Source organism: Ambystoma mexicanum, chromosome 9 (genome assembly GCF_040938575.1).
Source record: "Ambystoma mexicanum isolate Mex_15411 chromosome 9, UKY_AmexF1_1, whole genome shotgun sequence".
Classification (NCBI taxonomy): domain Eukaryota; kingdom Metazoa; phylum Chordata; class Amphibia; order Caudata; family Ambystomatidae; genus Ambystoma; species Ambystoma mexicanum.
The window spans coordinates 1,109,105,206-1,109,123,887 of NC_090931.1; the positions used below are offsets into that span (position 1 = coordinate 1,109,105,206).

General features: G+C 44.2%; 1 protein-coding gene across 5 annotated transcripts in view; it reads left to right on the forward strand.

Moving 5' to 3' along the window:
• PRPF40A (pre-mRNA processing factor 40 homolog A) overlaps nucleotides 1-18,682 on the forward strand; it is a 1,435,679-nt gene that overhangs the window by 881,622 nt on the left and 535,375 nt on the right. For all 5 annotated transcript variants that reach the window (XM_069616434.1, XM_069616435.1, XM_069616432.1 and 2 more), the window contains exon 21: nucleotides 7,080-7,217. In XM_069616434.1, the coding sequence (XP_069472535.1) occupies nucleotides 7,080-7,217 (138 nt within the window). The remainder of the gene's footprint in view (nucleotides 1-7,079; nucleotides 7,218-18,682) is intronic.

The following is an 18,682-nucleotide window of genomic DNA, read 5'->3' on the forward strand; positions in this document are numbered from 1 at the left end:
GAAAAAGACATTAAGAGGTGCGAATAAACCTGTCAGCAAGCATATTACTTACGTGCTCCTCCACGTGCACGGACCTTCATACTTACGTGCATCCGTATGCTCAGCATATAGCATTTCGGCACCTAAGAAACAAAGGCAAAGACTTCATTAAAAAGGTGCTCTCGAACTTTACAAACCGACCAGCATCCGCTCGTGCAGAAAACGACGGCATCGCTTCTTCAGCAGCTTTAAACCCTCTGAGGCTACAAGAGACTTAAAGCAATCCCAGTGAAGTAACTGGAACCCAGCGCCCCTGCATCAGTCGCAGGATGGAGAGCCCAGCATTTACATATCTAAGGTGAGAGCTCATTCAGACTTTGGGCGGCCTCAGGGAAAAAACAAATAAGGAGGAGAAGCCCAACCAACAACCAGCCATTAATCCCTTTTTCTTCCGCCTGCAGACACCTTACTCTACAAGTCAGACATTCCATAAGAGGAGGTCCGGTCCAGAGAACCATCCGAGTCCTGCGCTTCTCAATTGAAGACACGGTAACTGTCCAGCCAGGATCTGCGCCTCCGTGGGAACCAGGTGAGCGTTACAGTAGGTTGTAATCCTCCAAATGTTTCTGAATTTGGAGGTAGGCTACTCGGTCTCGAATTTTTAGGATATAGGGAACGGTGCTGATGGGCTATAGTTAGTGGAAGTGTTGTTTTTTTTTTCAAGAGAGGCATGGCCCATGCCTCCTTCAGTTTGTTAGGTACCGTACTAGTCTTGAAGGAAGATTAGTGCCGAGATGAAAGGGGCCAAGTCCTTGCTGCCTTCTTGAATGATTGCCGCTTGGCAAAGATCTCCTTGACATTTGGAAGGTTTAAGGCTTTTCATGATCTTTTCCACTTCTTTGACTGAGACCAGTGAGAAGGGTGGGCAGTCGGGGGTGCCGAGAGGCAGCAGGGGTGTGGGTTTGGCATTCTTGGCTAAGCTGTTTTTTTCTGCTCAATTTTAGATTGGAGACTAGCAATTTTGTCTGCAAGCGCTTTCTGTATATTAGCGCACCACGCTGCGTCTTTCTAGCACATGGACAGCCTTATGGACGATAAGCCCCCAAAACATGCACTTTGAGCTGGTGAGTGAGGCAAGGGTGAAATCTCAGTGCAAAAGCAGCCACAATTCCAAGCCCACACTAGACTGGGGCCTCCTTTGAAATCAGTGGAGGGAAAGTTCAAATGAAATTTGCCCTAACAATTGTTGCTGGATGTTAGGACATTTTTTCTGAAGACCAACTAAGGGCTTAGTAAAACCATTCAACTGAGGCAGTACAAGACTCCACTCTTAGTATAAGGCTATACCACCTGAGTACATGGTAGCGTAGACAGAGCAGCCACTCATTTAAGGAGGGGGAGAGGGCTGTAGAATCATTACACATGAAATTGTAATACAAATGGTCCAAGAAACTTTATATTGTAAACATAAAGGCTTTATTTAAATATGGGTAGGCCCAGATACATCAGGGGTAAGTAAGGACTAACACATTTATATGAAATCACAATATAAAAACACGCTATACTTGAAGGTACACAGACCAAAGTATAACCCTTACTCTAGTTGTCGGCAAGTCAAACCTTTTCATACACATCCAAGAATAGGTGTGACCTATACTGGGGAGTAAAAACCAATGCTTACTTTCACAATTGCATTCAGTGATGCAAGGGCAGTAGACCCTACCAGTTGTACAGTGACTCGCAGTACAAATCACATAATCAGTCAACTGGACAATGTAGTTTTGGTGACTAGTGAAACACTTATTCAAGGTGCAGTAAAAACCTAGAACTACTTTTGTGATAAGTTATAATAGGTGAGTAAAACCTAAGGATGTTCTATTCAATTACAGGTGCTTTTGAGATCAGTGAACCAAAGATAGATGAGCAGTAACTCTGGTAACTTATTTTTGGTAAGGCACACAGCTAACTCAAGGTAAGTAATTCATACTTTTTATATCTCACAAGCAGTCCAGATTAGATCTTTCCCAGCTATAAGGATAACTGAAGTATGACTTATCAGGGACGGTTGGAACCACAGACTTTTGGTTATTTAGCACAGGGAAAGTAAAGCCCAATGTTACACTTTACTGAATGACTCAGTTATTCTAGGTAGGCAACAATCTAATAGAGACTTATTCTGGACATGCTAGCAAGTCAGGGGAAGCAAGACCCAGTTGGAGGACACTCATACAATTGCCATGCAGGAATAATCTGGTGAAACCAACACTTTTGGAAGAAGCACAACCTAATCACAGGGGAGTAACATACCTTCCTACTTTCTATTAGACTGGCAAAACAGTTTCTAAAGAAGAAAAGATGTTAACCATATTTTTAAGAATAGTACATCACACATCCAAGGTAAGTAAGAACCTTTGTAACTGTTCACTCTTAGAATTACACTTACAAACCAACTCTTTACAGGTAAGTAACTTTTAAACACTTATTTCCTTTTCTAGGCAAAAGTCCCAATCCCTTCAAAGTCTTTCCTTTATTCTTGGAGTATGAGTGTTCAGTGGCAGAAGGGGGTTGGGTGAGGACACTAGGACTAGTTAACGGGCAGTGTCAGAATAGGTTCTTTAGTAGCAAAAGACATAGTTCCTTAGGAAAACTGGGCATAAAAGGTGAGTCATTTACTTCTAGGGTTAGAAGAGGGTCCAGCGGCTTTGCACAAGACACCCTAGCAGGATTCTAGCAGTGGTACTGGGTGCACTGGATGAGAGGCCTCCACATCACAGAAAACGCCATATGTGCTAGGATTTCTGTGTAGCCATGGGTTAAGTACATACCCAAGCCAGTACCTCAGCATTGTAGAAGATTTTGCAGCAGGAGGACTTCAGGGTCTGCAGCCAAATACCTGTTCTGTGGATTCCTTGTCGTGGTGACTGAAAACAAGACTTCAGAAGGAACTTTGCAGAAGGGATTGATGAAGAAGGCTCTAGGCAAGGTTCCCTTTGTGGCTGAATGTGGTTCTGCGGATTTGGTGCCTTTTCAAGGAGCTCAGAAGACAGAATCACGGTTCAATACTCATTACAAAGGTCCAGCACTCTGTTGAGGGGACTTTTCGGACTCAATTCATGTCTCTGGAGATCCACCAGGATGCCCACGTAGTTTCAGCGAGATTCAGAATTTGGAAGATTGTGCACCGCACAGTGGCTTGAGGGCCCAGTATCCTGGGGTATTACAGCAACGCACTGTCACAGCTATGCGTGGGACGGCTCAAAATGCAGGTCTACTTGAGTCCAGTGGGGCTCTCTAGGCTCTGGGTCAGGCTCGTTGTTTTCGGAGTCCCCAGGTCGATTGGAAGGAAGGGCTACAGCAGGCTCTTTGGTTGCTAGAAATCGTTTCAGCCGCTTTTCCTTCATCTCTTCGGTTTCAGTTCCAGTGGTAGACTTCTCTTGAGCTTCCAGGTTCGCAGTATTCATCAGAAACTACAGCACAACCTCTGCATTCTCTCCCTGCATTTTACAAGAAGGAGCGGTCTGGTTGTCCAATCAGGACAGCCAGCCCCCCACTGGGATTTGTCCCTATTAGGAAAAGTTTGTATGCAGTACCCTCTGGGAACACTACAAACCACTCTGACCACAGGTATAGGCAACCCAACCTTTGGTATAAGCTTGTACCACACAGTTTTGGTAGCGTGTTGAGCAGCCAGGCTTATCTGAAGAGGGGTAAATGTGAGCTGTAGTGGAGTTACACAGAGATCTACAGTTATAGGTATTCAAATAAACTCTTTCACTCAAGGTTTCTTACATAAAAAAAATATTAATATATCAGTCAGTTAGAAAGCCTTCTTCAGAAGGGAGCAATATACTAGTAAAACACAAATACACTTCAATACTGTACACTCTTATTTTCTAAACCAGTAAAGACCCTTTTGGGATGGCCCACAAACACAACCTACACCCACAGGTGACTTCAATAGCTATGGTGCTGGGGACATTAATATCTTATTTTTGGCATTTAGAATACTTTTTGAAGTTGGTATATTAGAACAAGAGACCACGATTATTCTTAAGCAGGCAAATAGTTTTGGATTCCCCAAGAAGAGTCGTACAATTCAATAGGCTAAGCCAAAGTCAATGGGCAAAAGTCTTGTATAGGATGAAGCACTTCTGGTAAGTAAATGGAAAAGTCTTTCCACAGGTTCTTAGGAGTCTTTGAAAGTAAGAATCAAATGTAGGGCCACAAGCTGATTAGGCTTGTGAGTTGTTGAAGTTTCAATGCAACTCTACAGTAAGAGGTAAGTTCTTAGACTTATTTTAACAGTACGTTAGAAATGAAGAAAAGATGCAGCTGATGACTTCTGTTCCTGTACTGCTCTGCAGATCTCGCTGTTCCTGGGCCTCAGTCGTGGGGACAAGAGGGAGGACGTCGGGCGACTCCTGCAATGCCCTGATAATGTCAAAACTTGCAACCGGCAAACTTCGCTTTCAGTGGCTGTTCAGTGTTTCAGCTCTTTGCGTCTGGCGCAAATAGCAACACTCAGTTCCTGGCTCTCGAGATTGACTTTCCTTGCTTCTGGGGTCCTGCACTCTGTCGAGGGTGCTCCGGCTCGGTCAGCCCTGCTTCCTGGGAGTCCGGGGGATCTTGCAAAAGCTCTAGGCCGGCTTAAAAGCAATGCACACAATCTGGTTTTCCTCTCCCTGGCTATGCTGTTTCCAGCAGCAACTCTGTGGAAATTCAACCAGCTCCGAGATGGATGTCCAGGTGGCTTACTTTGGAGTTGTGTGGTCCCACCAACTCAAAGCGACAAGTCGTCCTTGCAGAGGCTTCTCTGTCGTTGCAAACTTTGTGTTTCGGCACTGCAGCAGGGCTTCACCGGGCAAACCAACGGTCCAGGAATTGCAGCAGGAGTCCTCTTCAAGTTCTTCTTCGGTTCCTTCGCCCAGTGGTCGACTCTGCCTTCCAAGCCAAAGGACTTGCCTTTTATTAATTTCTCTCCCATTCATTACAGCCTAGCTGCCACTCACCTAGCAGGGTGGCTGTCCTTGCCGGACAGTCAGCCGGCCAATCACCACAGAGTGCATTTGGGTCTCCTAGGAGACTAAAACAGGGAGTTTCGGGCACCTCCCTCACTTCCTGCCTACCCCAGACATCCTGGGGCCAAAGGCCGGTTTCACTCGTGAATCCCTCCAAAGGCAAAACGAACAAAGAGACCAAACCTGGTTTGGCACGCAGAGTAAATCTCAAGAAGGACCTTTCCACAAAGAAATGGCAAAAAAAGACGGGTCCATTTTGTCAAAGATGGCGCCCATGGTTGCTTTACAGCAGCTGTGAACATGCACACTATGGTAGTTAAAACGAAACCGTTGCCACCAGCCATTCAGTGAGAAAAGGGTAACATAAACATGTTACATGAGAAGCTATACAAAAGGGGGATACTAGGTACCCCCTCCAGCACTCTATTGTAAGATGTGTGCTGGGTCTAGAGAGTTACAATGGGAAGTAGTCAATTTCACTTTACTGCTCTGGGAAACAGTGTATACCAGAGAAGGTGTTTAAACCTTTGGGAAATCTGGAAGACTTCCCTGTGTCACTGCACTGAAGGTGCTTTGTCACACAATGTAAAAGATGCCTGTGGCGTTTGTTAGAATCCACTAACCAAAGGAAACAGGTAAAATTCACATTTAAAATACATGAGCGAGTGGGAAAAAGGGTCTCACGCTTTACAGGTTAAAAAAAAAATAAAGTCCTCAAAAAGCCAGCAAAGTTGCTGGGGTTCTCTAAGTTGGAGGGAATTGGCACATTTCTGAGAATTCTCCCTAACCGTCCCCATTCAACCAAGGCATAAGACAAAAATCTGGGGAGTTTTGGACTCCTCCCTCGCTTCCTGCCCTCAGACTGGAGCCTGGGCGGGGAGTCCAAGGGACTCCCGCCGAAGCTAAAAATGACACAAAGGAATTTACCGCCCTGGATGTCAGGGGAAGGAACAAGAAACAACAAACAATAAAATGGCAAAAAAAAGAGGGGGGGGCGTTTTGGTAAAAGGAGTACCCTTGGGTGCCTTTACTGCAGCTGTGCCCACAGCCCGCAGTAAATGTGCACCAAATTAATACAAGGTATCGCTGCCACCAGTCATTGAAGGTAAGCTTGTCCCTGTTGCAGAATTATTGGTTTTAATGTGAAAGGGGATATATTTTATCTCCCCAGCACTCCACATAAAGTGGGTTGTGTTGGCTTCACATGATAAAATGTAAAAGGGATCCAAAGATCCTTTCTACCCTTGGGAACTGTAGTTCACCCAAGGTTAGCAAAAGAAAGTTAAAAGGGGAACCCCTAGCGCAACCCAGCAAGAACAGGCACTTGTTGCCAATAAGTTGTAAAGAGGATAACTATAAAAAGACACTATGGAGAGTCGATAAAATGACACCCATAAAAAGAGTTAGATTCTGTGAGTGTGGAAAAAAGTTCCCACTCACGGAGGACAAATATCTCAATAGTAAAGCAAAAAGTTCTGGGGTTGACCCAGGTTGGAAAGATTTACCAGTTCTATGAAAATCTTACCTAACACTGCAATATTTTTCGAATCTAGTCATTGCTTTGGGGGAGCGTCTATCTTTTAATCTTCGTCATTTCGGAATGCCATTCATACAGTGTGTAAATCAAGCTATTTAAAATAAAATCTAGGATTGGAAATGGTGGGGCCTGGAGCAAATGAAAACGGGACACATGATTGCCTCAGTTTTCCAATTAACAAAACAAATGTAATTTTTGCACCAGTAGACAGGACCTGAACATGAGGATTCTTGGGGATATTTGTAGCATGACGTCTGGCAAAATAATCATGTGAAAAACATTGCAGAAGGTAAATGGCAGATTTGTCCATTGGTTGAAACAGGCCATATTTCAGTTATTTAATGTTGCTGTAGATTGCTTCTTTGTGATGGGTTCTCCCTCAATTATTTTATTTTTATTTTTGTTAATCTTACTTTTGCTTAGATGTCATTAACAAATTACAGAATATTGTCTTGTTTAGCACCGTTTTATTTTAAATTCTGTTTAACGCTTTCTTCCCAGAGGTAAATTGTTATACGGTCTTAATTTCGGTCCTTTCCTTGTAGTTGCTGGAAAAAGCAGAGGCTAGAGAACGTGAAAGAGAAAAGGAAGAAGCTCGCAAAATGAAGCGCAAAGAATCCTTGTTCAAGAGCATGTTAAAGCAAGCTGCACCTCCAATTGAAATGGAAGCTGTTTGGGAGGATGTATGTATACCATGTTTGTATTTAAAACTAGTGTGGCGTGCAGAAATGCAATGAGATGTTTTGAAAATGTTCACATTATGAAATAACCTCAAAATTCATGCTGTGTATATCCTCACTTTGCAGTAGTTAGGCCTACCAGTAGTCTGTTTTGCTCTAACCTAGAAACTGTTGTTTGTAGATAAAAAATCAGTTTACATTCTTATCAATTCAACAGCACACCCTGCTGGGGCTTAAAACTGCTTTACTGTGTATTTGACAAACAAGATTTTCAGTATTCAGGAGAATTCTCAGAAATGTGCCAATTCCTCCCACCTTCGAGCCCTCCAGCTCTTTTGCTAAACTTTGGGACTTAACTTTTCAATGTTTTCTGTTTGTTTTTTTTTGTTATGGAGTCTAACCAACTCCATAGGCATCATATTTTACAATTGTCACACAGCACCTTTAGTGCAGTGCCACAGGGAAGTTTGAGTTCCCAATGTTTAAATACATTCTCTGGGATCAACTACTGTTTCACAGAACAGTGGAGTGAAATTGACTTTACTTAGTCCTGTAAAAGTCTAGACCCAGCACATCTTACAATAGAGTGCTGGAGGGGTTACTTACTATCCCCTGTGTCTAGTTACTCATGTAGTATTCATATGTTACCCTTTCCTGTCAGAATGGCTGGTGGCAGTGGTTTTACAATGAACTACCATGATTTACCCCGACCGCAAAATTGTTTGTAGCTCCGGTAACGTTAAATCGCGGGAGCCATGTTTTTCAAAATGGCGCTGAGCCTCCTTTGTTAAAATGGTCACCGGTCTTCTTTTTTCGCCATTTCTTTGTGGAAAGGTCCTTCCCAAGTTTTTCTCTGTGCGCCAAACCAGGTTTGGTCTCTTTGTTCGTTCTGCCTTTGGCAAGGTTTCTGAGAGAAACCCGCCTGTAGCACCAGAGTGTCTGGGGTAGGCAGAAAGTGAGAGAGGTGCCCGAAACCCCTGGTGTTAGTCTCCTAAGAGACCCAAATGCACTCTGGTGATGGCTAACTGTGTGGCAAGGACAGTCACCCTGCTGGGTGAGTGACAGCTAGGCTGGAATGAATGGGAGAGAACTGAATAAAAAGCTAGTCTTTTGGCTTGGAAGGCAGTCGACCACTGGACGAAGGAACCGAAGAATAGCTTGAAGAGGACGGCTGGTTGAATTTCCTCAGAGTTGCTGCAGGAAACCGTAGAGACAGGGAGAGGGACACCAGATTGTGTGCGTTGCTTGTAAGCTGGCCTGAAGCTTTTGGAAGATCCTCCGGACTCCCACGAAGCAGGACTGACCAAGCCTGACCCCCCCCCTCTGTTTATTGCGGGACCTCAGATGTGACGAAAGTCTACCTTGACAGCCAGGAACCGTGCTTGTTGCGATTTGCTGTACTGCAAGGAGCTGAAACGTGTAACAGCCACTAAAAGTAAAGGTTTCCAGTTGCAAGTTTTGACAGTGCCAGTGCAGGAGTCCCCCGACGTCCTCCATCTTCTCCCCACAACTGAGGCCCAGGAACAGTGAGATCTGCAGAGCTGCACAGGAACTTCAGTCTTCAGCTGCATCTTTTCTTCTTTACTGAGGTTCTGTGAAATAAGCCTAAGAACTTATCTCTTACTGTACAAGTGCTTGTAACTTCCACAACTCACAAGCCTAATCAGCTTGCGGCCCTACAATTGATTCCTCTTTTTATTCAAGACTCCTAAGAACTTGTGCAAAGACTTTTCCCTTTACTTACCTGAAGTGCTTCATCCTATGCAAAGACTTTTGCCTATTGACTTTGGCCTAGTTTATTGCATTGAATGACTTTTCTCTAACTATCTGAAAGTGTTTTCCCTGCTTAAGAAATTGTTGATCTCTTGTGTTCTAATAACCTTTGCCTTTTACCAAATTTATAAGATTGTTCTGAATGCCAACAGTAAGATATTAATGTCCCCAGAACCCTTGTTACTGAAGTCACCTGTGGGTGTACGTTGTTTCTGTGGGCAATACCAAAAGAATGAGATGTGGCGTCGCCAGAAATTTGCATATCAAGGTGAAATATGCGCATTTCATTAAATTGGCTTTGCATAACCACCCAAATTGCACAGGACGAATGGCATTTGCCTTCCATAAAATCAATGCACATAAAACCAAGAAAGGATATTTTCTTCTAATAGTGTTTTTGAAAACGTTAAAAGGTGTGCGTGTTTTAAACTCCAAGAACCAATGCAAAGAAATGTTTTCCCTGGGTCTTGCAGTACCGAAATGGGACATTTCACCTTTAGTTGTTTATTCTTCATGAGGTAATATAGTGCTGTGGTGAAGTGTCCGGCCTACAAACCCAACGGTGCAGTTTGATCCAGAGGTCGGCTTTAATTCATTTGATGTTTCTCATTTTATCTGAGGGGGACTGAGTCTACCCTCTGAATAAAGTGGGAAGACTACATCCCCACCCCTATTCCCTCCCCACCTCCTGTGTGTACCCTTGACTTGAGCCCTGGTCTTGTCTGATTCAGAGTGTACAGTATTGAAGTGTACTTGTTTGTTACTAGTATATTGCTTCCTTCTGAAGGCTTTATAACTGATGGATACATTAATAATTGTTTATGCAATAAACCTTGAGTGTAAGAATTTATTTGAATACCTGTAACTGTGAATCTTTCTAACTCCACTACTGCTCACATTTCCCCTCTTGAGATGAGCCTGGCTGCTAAACACACTACCAAAACTGTGTAGTATAAGCTTATTCCAAAGGTTGGGTTGCCTATACCTGTAGTCATAGTTGCTTGTAGAGTTCTCAGAGGGTACTACATACAAACTTTGCCTAACACACGTGACTAACGGAGTTCACAGGAACTACAGTTACCATCTTCCCCAGGGGTTTAATCTCCGGTCAACGGTCCATTAGCGCATTCAGCATTAGCCGGTTAATGCTGGTTCGCGTCCGGGATGCATTGGGCGTCCTCGCGGTTCTGCTGGACACTGAATCTATCACACTCTGCCACAGGTATTAGGTTAACTGTATTAGTGTGGAACCCAGGGTACCGGCCCTCCTGAACTGCCGAAGTGTGACTAAACTGCTGGTGTGCTGATCGTTGATCTGCCATGCCACCGAAATTGTTGATTATTTACTAGAAAAGAAATGTTAGGGAGAATTCTCAGCAATGTGCCAATTCCCTTCTACCTTAGAGAACCCCAGCTCTTTTGCTGGACTTCAGGACTTTTATTTCTTATCCTGGAGAAAGTGAGGCCTTTTTTCCAGGTTTAAATACCTTCTCTTGGTTTCCAAAAGCAGTAAAGTGAAATTGACTTTACTTTTTGCAACTTTGTAGACCCAGCACACATCATCTTACATAGAGTGCTGGAGGGGTTGATTAGTATCCCCTTTTTTCCTACTTTCTCATGTAACATTTTTGTTACCCTTTCTACAATTAATGGCTGGTGGCAGTTGTTTACTTTTCTCTACCATAGTATGTTTATCACGGGCTGCGTTTGCAGCTGCAGTATGGCACCCATGGGTGGCCATTTTGTCAAAATGGCCCTCTCTTTTTGCGCTGTTTCTTGTTGAAAAGGGCCTTCTTGAGATTTACTTTGTAAGCCAAACTAGGTTTGGTCCCTTTGTTCGTTTTTTTCTTTGGCAGAGTTCACTGGTGAAGCCCGCCTCTTGTTCTAGTGTGTCTGGAAGGGCAGGAAGAGAGGGACGTTCCCGAAAACTCTGCCAAAAACCTGTTGCTTTCAAAGCATTTGTATTATATGCTCAAGAACAAGTTCTTTTATTGTTCACTTTCTTGTCACCATAAAATAAAGATGTTCAAGATTTTTTCTTTTTCCTTTTATTCCGGTTGACTGTTTACTTTAACTACAAAGGTAGGAATAGAATAGGAATCTAACGATACTCAACAAAAATTGAATTAATTTCATCAATGGGCAAAATAATTTGTTAGCAGCCTTTTGGAAACGTAACGCATGGACTTTATTGGACCCCCACCAAAAACTGCATCACTAGGGGCAAACACCCCCTTTTTTGTTATTATAACCAGCAGAGTGACATTCTGCCTTCTGTGTATCACACACAAATGCTTACATGCACCGTTCGAACCACCTTGCCTGGTTGCCTGCTAGAAGGGCATTTAGATCAAGTAATGTAGATATACTAAGTAAACCTTGGTTCTGACTTGTGGGGGGGGGGTCAACCAGGGGTCCTTTGCATATGTGGCCCCTAAGAGTTGGAATGTGCCGCCTTTCGATCTGAGGTTATGCCAGTCCTTTTCCATGTTTAAAAAGGACTTGAAAACTAGGCTGTTTGGATTTTTTCTCATTTTTTTTTGTGCACAGTTTCATTTGTTAAGGATGCATGTTGTAAGTCTTGTTAGCGCTATTATGCCCCCGAGCCTGTGACATGCGCTTTACAAAAATAAATAAATACAAAGCAAACCAGAACTGGGTAAAACAGAATTCCCATTTTTGGCTATTAAAGGAACACTTTGGTTTTCTTTGGTGTTTTTTGGATCATTGACTAATTTTTGAAGTACAGAGGGACTTCTGCGCAAGTGCCCCGTCCGTTATGACCCATTAATTTTTTTAATTCTTTGTTCACTTAAGAACCTTTTTAACAAATATATTTTTCAAATTAAATACATATCCATTTAATCAAATACCAATATCAAAACTTTATATGAACATAAACGAGCATCATACACATGTAGGGATAAACGTACCATTAACCTTGAAAATATTTAAATAGCTAATAATCCATGAATTCCTAAGATTTATTTTCCAAGTATTGTTAAGCACCCAAGAACCCAACCACTGCTGCCACATCAGACGTAACCATGCCCCTAAGACATTGTTCCCAAAATGTCAATAGAAACCAAGGAGTTAAAAAAAAACACTGATTACGATCCTTTTTAAAGTGCATTCAAGTATTACATGAAAGTGTTTCAGTATCGGTCTTGCAAAATCTGCACATTATTTCTTCCAGTGGGATGTATTTGTATGAAATTTTTAGTCCAAATAAAATTCCACCTGAATCTCCTAAATGGCCCATGCGCATCTTTCCAGAATAGATTGACAAAAACGGGGCCAACACACCCAGTTTTTTTTATAATCGCCGGCCAGACGGGACAAAGAATCATAACAATACAATGTATCCATAGTCCTCTCCAGTTCCAAAGTTCCAGACTATCTTTAGTGCACTCTTGCCTATTCATCAACTCTTCCCGAGTAGATCCAATATCAGACAATAAGGTATGACAAGACATAGAAAATTGCATTATCGATAAACTCTCTCTCGAATGAGTATCCGCAGTGGCCCTCAAGTCTTCATATAATGTTCCTGGGACAACAGTTAAAATGTTACCCATAAAGTTAAATCGCCACATGCTTCGCATTTTAATATCAGTCCCCAGTCATGTTGTGTTGCCACCTGTTGGCACAGTTTTTCTGAAGTTTAGGGCTTAGTAAAACCATTCAACTGAGACAGTACAAGACTCCACTCTTAGTATAAGGCTGTACCACCTGAGTTCATGGTAGTGTAGACTGTGCAGCCAGGCTTAACTTGGAGAGGGCTTTAGAATCAGTACAATTTAAATTGTAATATACATATGGTCCAAAGAGAAACTATGCATTGTAAAAAATAAATGGTTTAAATACAAATGGGCCCAGATACATCTTGGGGGAAATGAGTACCATCACAGATCATATAACCACATTATAGAAAAACGGAACACTATTCTTTAAGGTACATAGACCATAACTTAATTTGGAACAACCAACAATAGTTCTAGGGAGGTCAAAACCAATAGTTACTTTTAGATTACTTTCAGTAATACCAGGGTAGTAGACCCTATCAGTTGTACCGTGACGCTCAGCAAGAAATCGCATAGTAAGTCAACTGGACAATATACTTTTCAGAATAGTGGAACACTTATTCTAAGAACAGTAAAACACATAACTTTGATTCAGAATAAGTTATTCTAGGGGGTCAGACCTTGGGGTGTAATATTCAATTACAGTTGCTTTTCAGTTCAGTCTATGGGAAGCAATAACTCTAACGTATTTTAGGATAACAGTTATACTCAAGGTAAGTAAAACCTTTATACTTTTGTAAGGAGCACCAGTAACCTAAAAGAGAAGTATGACCTAGGCAGACTTATGCTGGACAGGCTAACAGCAAGTCGGGGGAAGCAAGATTGGGGACACCCATACAATTATCCTTACAGCAATAATAAAGGGAAACCAACATTACTTTTGGTAAGAGGGAGACCCAATTCACAGGTGAGCAAGTTAACCCTTTACCTACTTTCTGTAAGAATGGAGAAACAGTTTCTAAGGAAAGTAAGACTTTGATAATACTTTTTAAGAAGGCACAGAGCTTATTCAAGGTAGGTAAATCCTAAATATACACTTTTTAAAATGGCACAACATAGCTAAGGTAAGTAATAACTTTTGTAACTATACACTCAGAGTTTAAAGTTACCAACTAACTCATTCACAAGTTAGTAAATTTTCAACACGTTTTACTTTTCAGGGCAGACCCCCTAAAGTATTCAGCCCTTCCCAATTCTAGTACATTTATCTCAGAGGCAGAAGAGGGGATCGAAGTGGTCTAGGAGCCAGCTGTAGGCGGGGTTAGATGGGGCTCAGTTGCAGGCCAAGTCCAAGTTCCACAGGAAGACTGTTTAAATAAGTAAGTATTCTACTTTAGAGTTAGTTCATGGTCCAAAACCTTCACAGAAGACAGCCTAGGAGGATTCCAGCAGTGGGCCTGGGTGAACTGGACGAGAAACCTCCCAATCACAGCAAACACCCCAGAACTACGCAGGAATCACTTAAGGTAAGTAAATACCTAAGCCAGCACAGGTTTTGCAGCAGGACAACGTCCGGATCTGCAGCCAAAAACCCAGTCGTTGAATTCCTTCATCAAGAAGACAGACAGTACACTGGAAGGACCTCTGCAGCAAGGATCACAGGGAAGGCTCCAGGCAAGGATTTCCCTCGGTTGGATGTGGCTCTGGAGCACAGAAGACCTAATATTGCCGGTCGGATTCTCGTTGTTTGCAAGGTACAGCACTCTGAGGTTGACGTTTCTGACTCTACTCTCTAGGTCCTGCAGGATGCCCACAAAGTTTCCGCAAGATTTGGAAGACGGTGTCTCGAAGTCTATGGGTATTGAGGAATTGCAGCCCCCCAAGGTCACAACATGACGCGAGATGGCTCAAAATGCAGGTCTTGAGTCTAGTGGGTCTCACCAGGCTCTGGATTGGGGCTGTCGTTTTGGGAGTCTCCAGGTCGATTGGAAGGAAGGGCTACAGCAGGTTCCAGTTACACAGCAGGGTCTCCAGTCGCTGGAAATCATTTCAGCCGCAAATTCTTAATCTTACTCTTCAGCCTCCCAGTTTGAACTGGATTCTCACACTCTGGCTGGAAGACAAAGGACTGCAGAGTTTTGGACTCGTCCCTCGCTTCCTGCCTTCAGACACACTGTAACCTGGACGGGGAGTCCACAGGACTCCTGCTGAAAATAAAAACCACACAAAGGAATTTCCCGCCCTGGAGGTTAGGGGAAGGAACAGGAAAGGATAAGGAACACTGAAATGGTGAAAAAAAAAAATGTCCTGGGCCATTTTGGTAAAATGAGCACCCATAGTGGCCTTTAACAGGGCTGTGCAAATAGCCTGCAGTAAGGGTGCACCAAATTAATAAAAAGGTTCACTGCCACCAACCATTAAAGCTAAGTTTGTCTTTGTAACATCAATGTTACATTTAAAATGACAGGGGATACTGTCTCCCCAGCACTGGGTGGGGGGTGCTGGCCCCCACGTAATAAAATGTAAAAGGGATCCAAAGAGCCTTTCTACAATTTGGGAATTGTAGTTTTCACAAGGTTAGCCAGAGAAAGCTAGAAGGGGAGCCGCTAAGGCAAGCCAGCAACAACAGGCACTTAGTTATAAAGTTGTCACAGGATAAAATTCAAAAGATACCATGGAGAGTCTTAAAAATTACACCCATAAATGGAGTAAAAGATTCTGTGAGTGAAAAAAGGTTCCCACTCTGAGGTATAAGGAAAAATAATCCAGCAGTGAAAGCATAAAGTTATGGGGTTGACACCGGTCGGGTAGATGTATCATTACTATGATAATCTTAGCTGACAGATGGGGACCCTGTAAAAGGACTCCCTGAGGGGACACAGACTGGGTCAGAGGTAGAGTGCACACCTCTTCATGCACTCCAGTCACTGGAGCGACTTATCGGTTCAAGATAAGTTCTACCTTTCACCCCACAGTACTTTAGGTTAGAAGAAATGCTTGTTGCTGGAGTCTCCCCTGCAGCAGCGACGGATCCGGCATCCCGATTCCTTGGTCTGGTGATGAAAGGAAGGAGTCTGAATGGGATGTCTGAGCAGCAGTCTCGAGAGAGGGCCGTTGGCACAGATTTCTTCAGTCCCCTGGGTCGGTCTATAATTTTAGCGTCTGTTTCTCAGCACCAACAAAGGACCGTAATCACTCGGTCCATCTTCGCTTCTTAAGTCCTGCACTTTGGTGAGTGGACTTAGATGAGTTGGATCGTGCCTCTGGAGGTCCAACTGGATCTCACCAAAGTTCTGGATGGATTCAGCCTCGCTAAGATGTTGCACTGCAAATGGGCGCGCGCCTCAGCAAGTGGCCTTTTCAAGTGGCCTGTTGTGCCTGCATACGCTGCTGCTACGCTGCCCTGCTGCCTGTCGGAGTTTACCTACAAACTGTATTTTAGACATTTAAATTTGGTAAATGTTACCATATTCAACAAAGGCCACCCAGCATTGAATTTACTTATATTATCATTTGTACTTATTGGTAAAGTAATTTCTGATGATTGTTAATCTGTTTAGAATCACATGCTGTGCATAGTCCGACATCCAGTGGTCCTTGGGGCGTATTGCATTTTGTTTTTCGTAGTCGAATAGGGGATGACGACAAGGCGTGTCTGTATCCCTATCCCTATATTGACGTGCATTGTACCCACAATCCCTCATGCGTCGAGGTCCCTCAGATTGTTTTTTTCCGCCCGGATATTGGTCGCCTTTACGCGGAGCTCCTCGAGAGAAATCGCAAAGACATTTACTCGACCCTTTGGTCGTTATTTAAGAACATATACATTAGAACAATCCTTCGACGTCGTAGCTGAGAAGCTGTTTCACCGCCGAATAAGAACTTCGACGGAGGAGATCCTTCGGTGCTGCCGAACACGTGGCCTGGCCTCGCCGGCCTAAGACAGTAGGGAGAGTGGGGTCGTTGGGACATTTCTTGTTCTTTCTGAGAATGCCTTTCTCTTTACACTCCTTTTCCTTCGGGGTCGTTATCACGTTTAACTCTATCCTCAGCTATGGAGAGGACTCCCTGTAGATTTTGTCTGCGCTGCAAGGGCAAATTCACTTGGAAAGACAAGCACAAACGGTCTAACCGTTGCTTACCCCTCGACCACAAAGAGGACGGCTGTGCGGCCTGTAAGCTTCTTAAGCCTAAGACTTTAAAGGACTGCAGGGTCAAAAAGTGGGCAGTCTACGCCATGTCTAGGTCTGATGCCTCACCCGCCGCCGAGTATGACGAGGATAGTGATAACCCGACCTCCGCTTCGGAGGTTGTAGACCTCTCTAGGGAGCGTTCCCGCTCTCGTCTGTCCCCGGCCCCGACAAGCTCGGCTCTCGCCCTGCTTATGTGCATGAACACCCCGGCGACACTGACGAACACAGAAAACACAAACATAAGCACACAACCCACGGCACGTTTTCATCGAAGACAGCCCTAGCGCCAACGGGGATGCCGGGCCTACCGGCGACCTCGACCGACCGTAAGGGTCGCAAGCCCTCCCCGACACCGCAACCGAGACTAGCGACTGGGCTACCTGCAGACAAGGGCGCCACCACCAAAACATGAGGCGATGCGTAAGAGCACTATCGTCGCCAAAAAAGACTCGGCACCGCCCAGTACGATGCCAGACGAACCCTCGACGGAGAAACTAACCGTCGAGAGCTTGGCGCGTATAGTTTCCAAGGACGGCCAGTAGCGGATGCCGAGTGACACGCCGAAAACCGCTCATAAGGCCAGGGAAGCGCAGAGGCTGCCAGAAGGAAGGCCCTAGCCTGCGAAAAGGTTTCTCAGAAGGCGAAGGGACCTTATCCTCGATGTTATGGGACAGACCTAGATGGATAGAGGCAGAGGGACCTCCTTTTTCACCTCCAGACCGTTCAGGTTTACCATACTGGACTGTTGAGAGATTCCAGTCATGTATGGACAAGCTGGACAGATTTATGTCCACTCCTGAAAATAAAACACCTAAGAGACCAAGGGAGGTGCTTCAGGAGGACCCTAGGGCTAAATATCCTAGATTATTAACCCCCTCCAAGAGGACATGAATACTTATGACCTCACTGAAGAAGACTCTCACTTCCAGGAAGATGAGGAGTTCTTAATAGTGAAGACCAACAAAACCAAGGAACAGAAGAAGGTTTTGAGGAAAACACTGACATGGGTGGGGGGGGAGGGAGTTGTGGAAGAGAGCGATTGTGGTAGTGATTTTGAAGGGTGGCAAGGTTCCTACGGAGTGTAAGTCGTATAGGCAGATTGCGTTGACTGTTGTGCTGTTGTGTAAGGTTATGGAACGGATGGTGGTTGAGCGATTGGGGTTTTATTTGGAGTCGAATGGGTGTTTGAGTGATTTTCAGAGTGGGTTCAGGAGGAATCGGTCGGTGGCTGACCCGTTAGTGAGGTTGGTGACTGGTGTGGAGGAGGCGTTGTGTGATGGGGAGTTGGTGGGAGCATTCTTTTTGGATTTGGAGAAGGCGTATGATATGGTGTGGAAGAATGGGTTGTTGGTGAGACTGTTGGAGATGAGTGTGAAAGGGAGGATGTTTCGGTGGATTAGGGCGTTTTTGGCTGATGGGACCTTTCAGGTGAGAGTGAGGGGGGTGCTGTCTGAGGTTTGGAAGATGGAGAATGGGACGCCGCAGGGGAGTGTGATTAGTGCAATGCTGTTTAATGTGATGGTGGATGGGTTGATTCGGGCTTTGGCAGGAATCGGATGTCAAGTGGATTTCTTTGCAGATGATGGTGTGGTATGGGTAAGAGGGCGGAGTTTGTTGTTGGTGCAGAGTCGGCTGCAAGCTGCGATTGGGCGTATGGAGGAGTGGTGTGGGAAATGGGGCTTTTCGGTGTCTGAATAAAAGTGAGTGTATGATTTACTCGAGGAAAAGGGTGCAGCAGGAGTTGAAATTGGTTTTGAAAGGTGTGGGGGTGAAGAGCGTAGAAGAGTTTCGGTACTTGGGGGTGATTTTGGATAGGAAGTTGAACTGGAATTTGCAGGTGGATGGTGTGGTGGATAAGTGTAAACGTAGGTTGAATGTGTTGCCGGCTGGGAAAGAATGGGGTGCGCAACAGAAGTGTTTACGAATTTTGTATAAGGGGTTGATTTTGAGTGTGATGGATTTTGGATGTCAGGTGGCA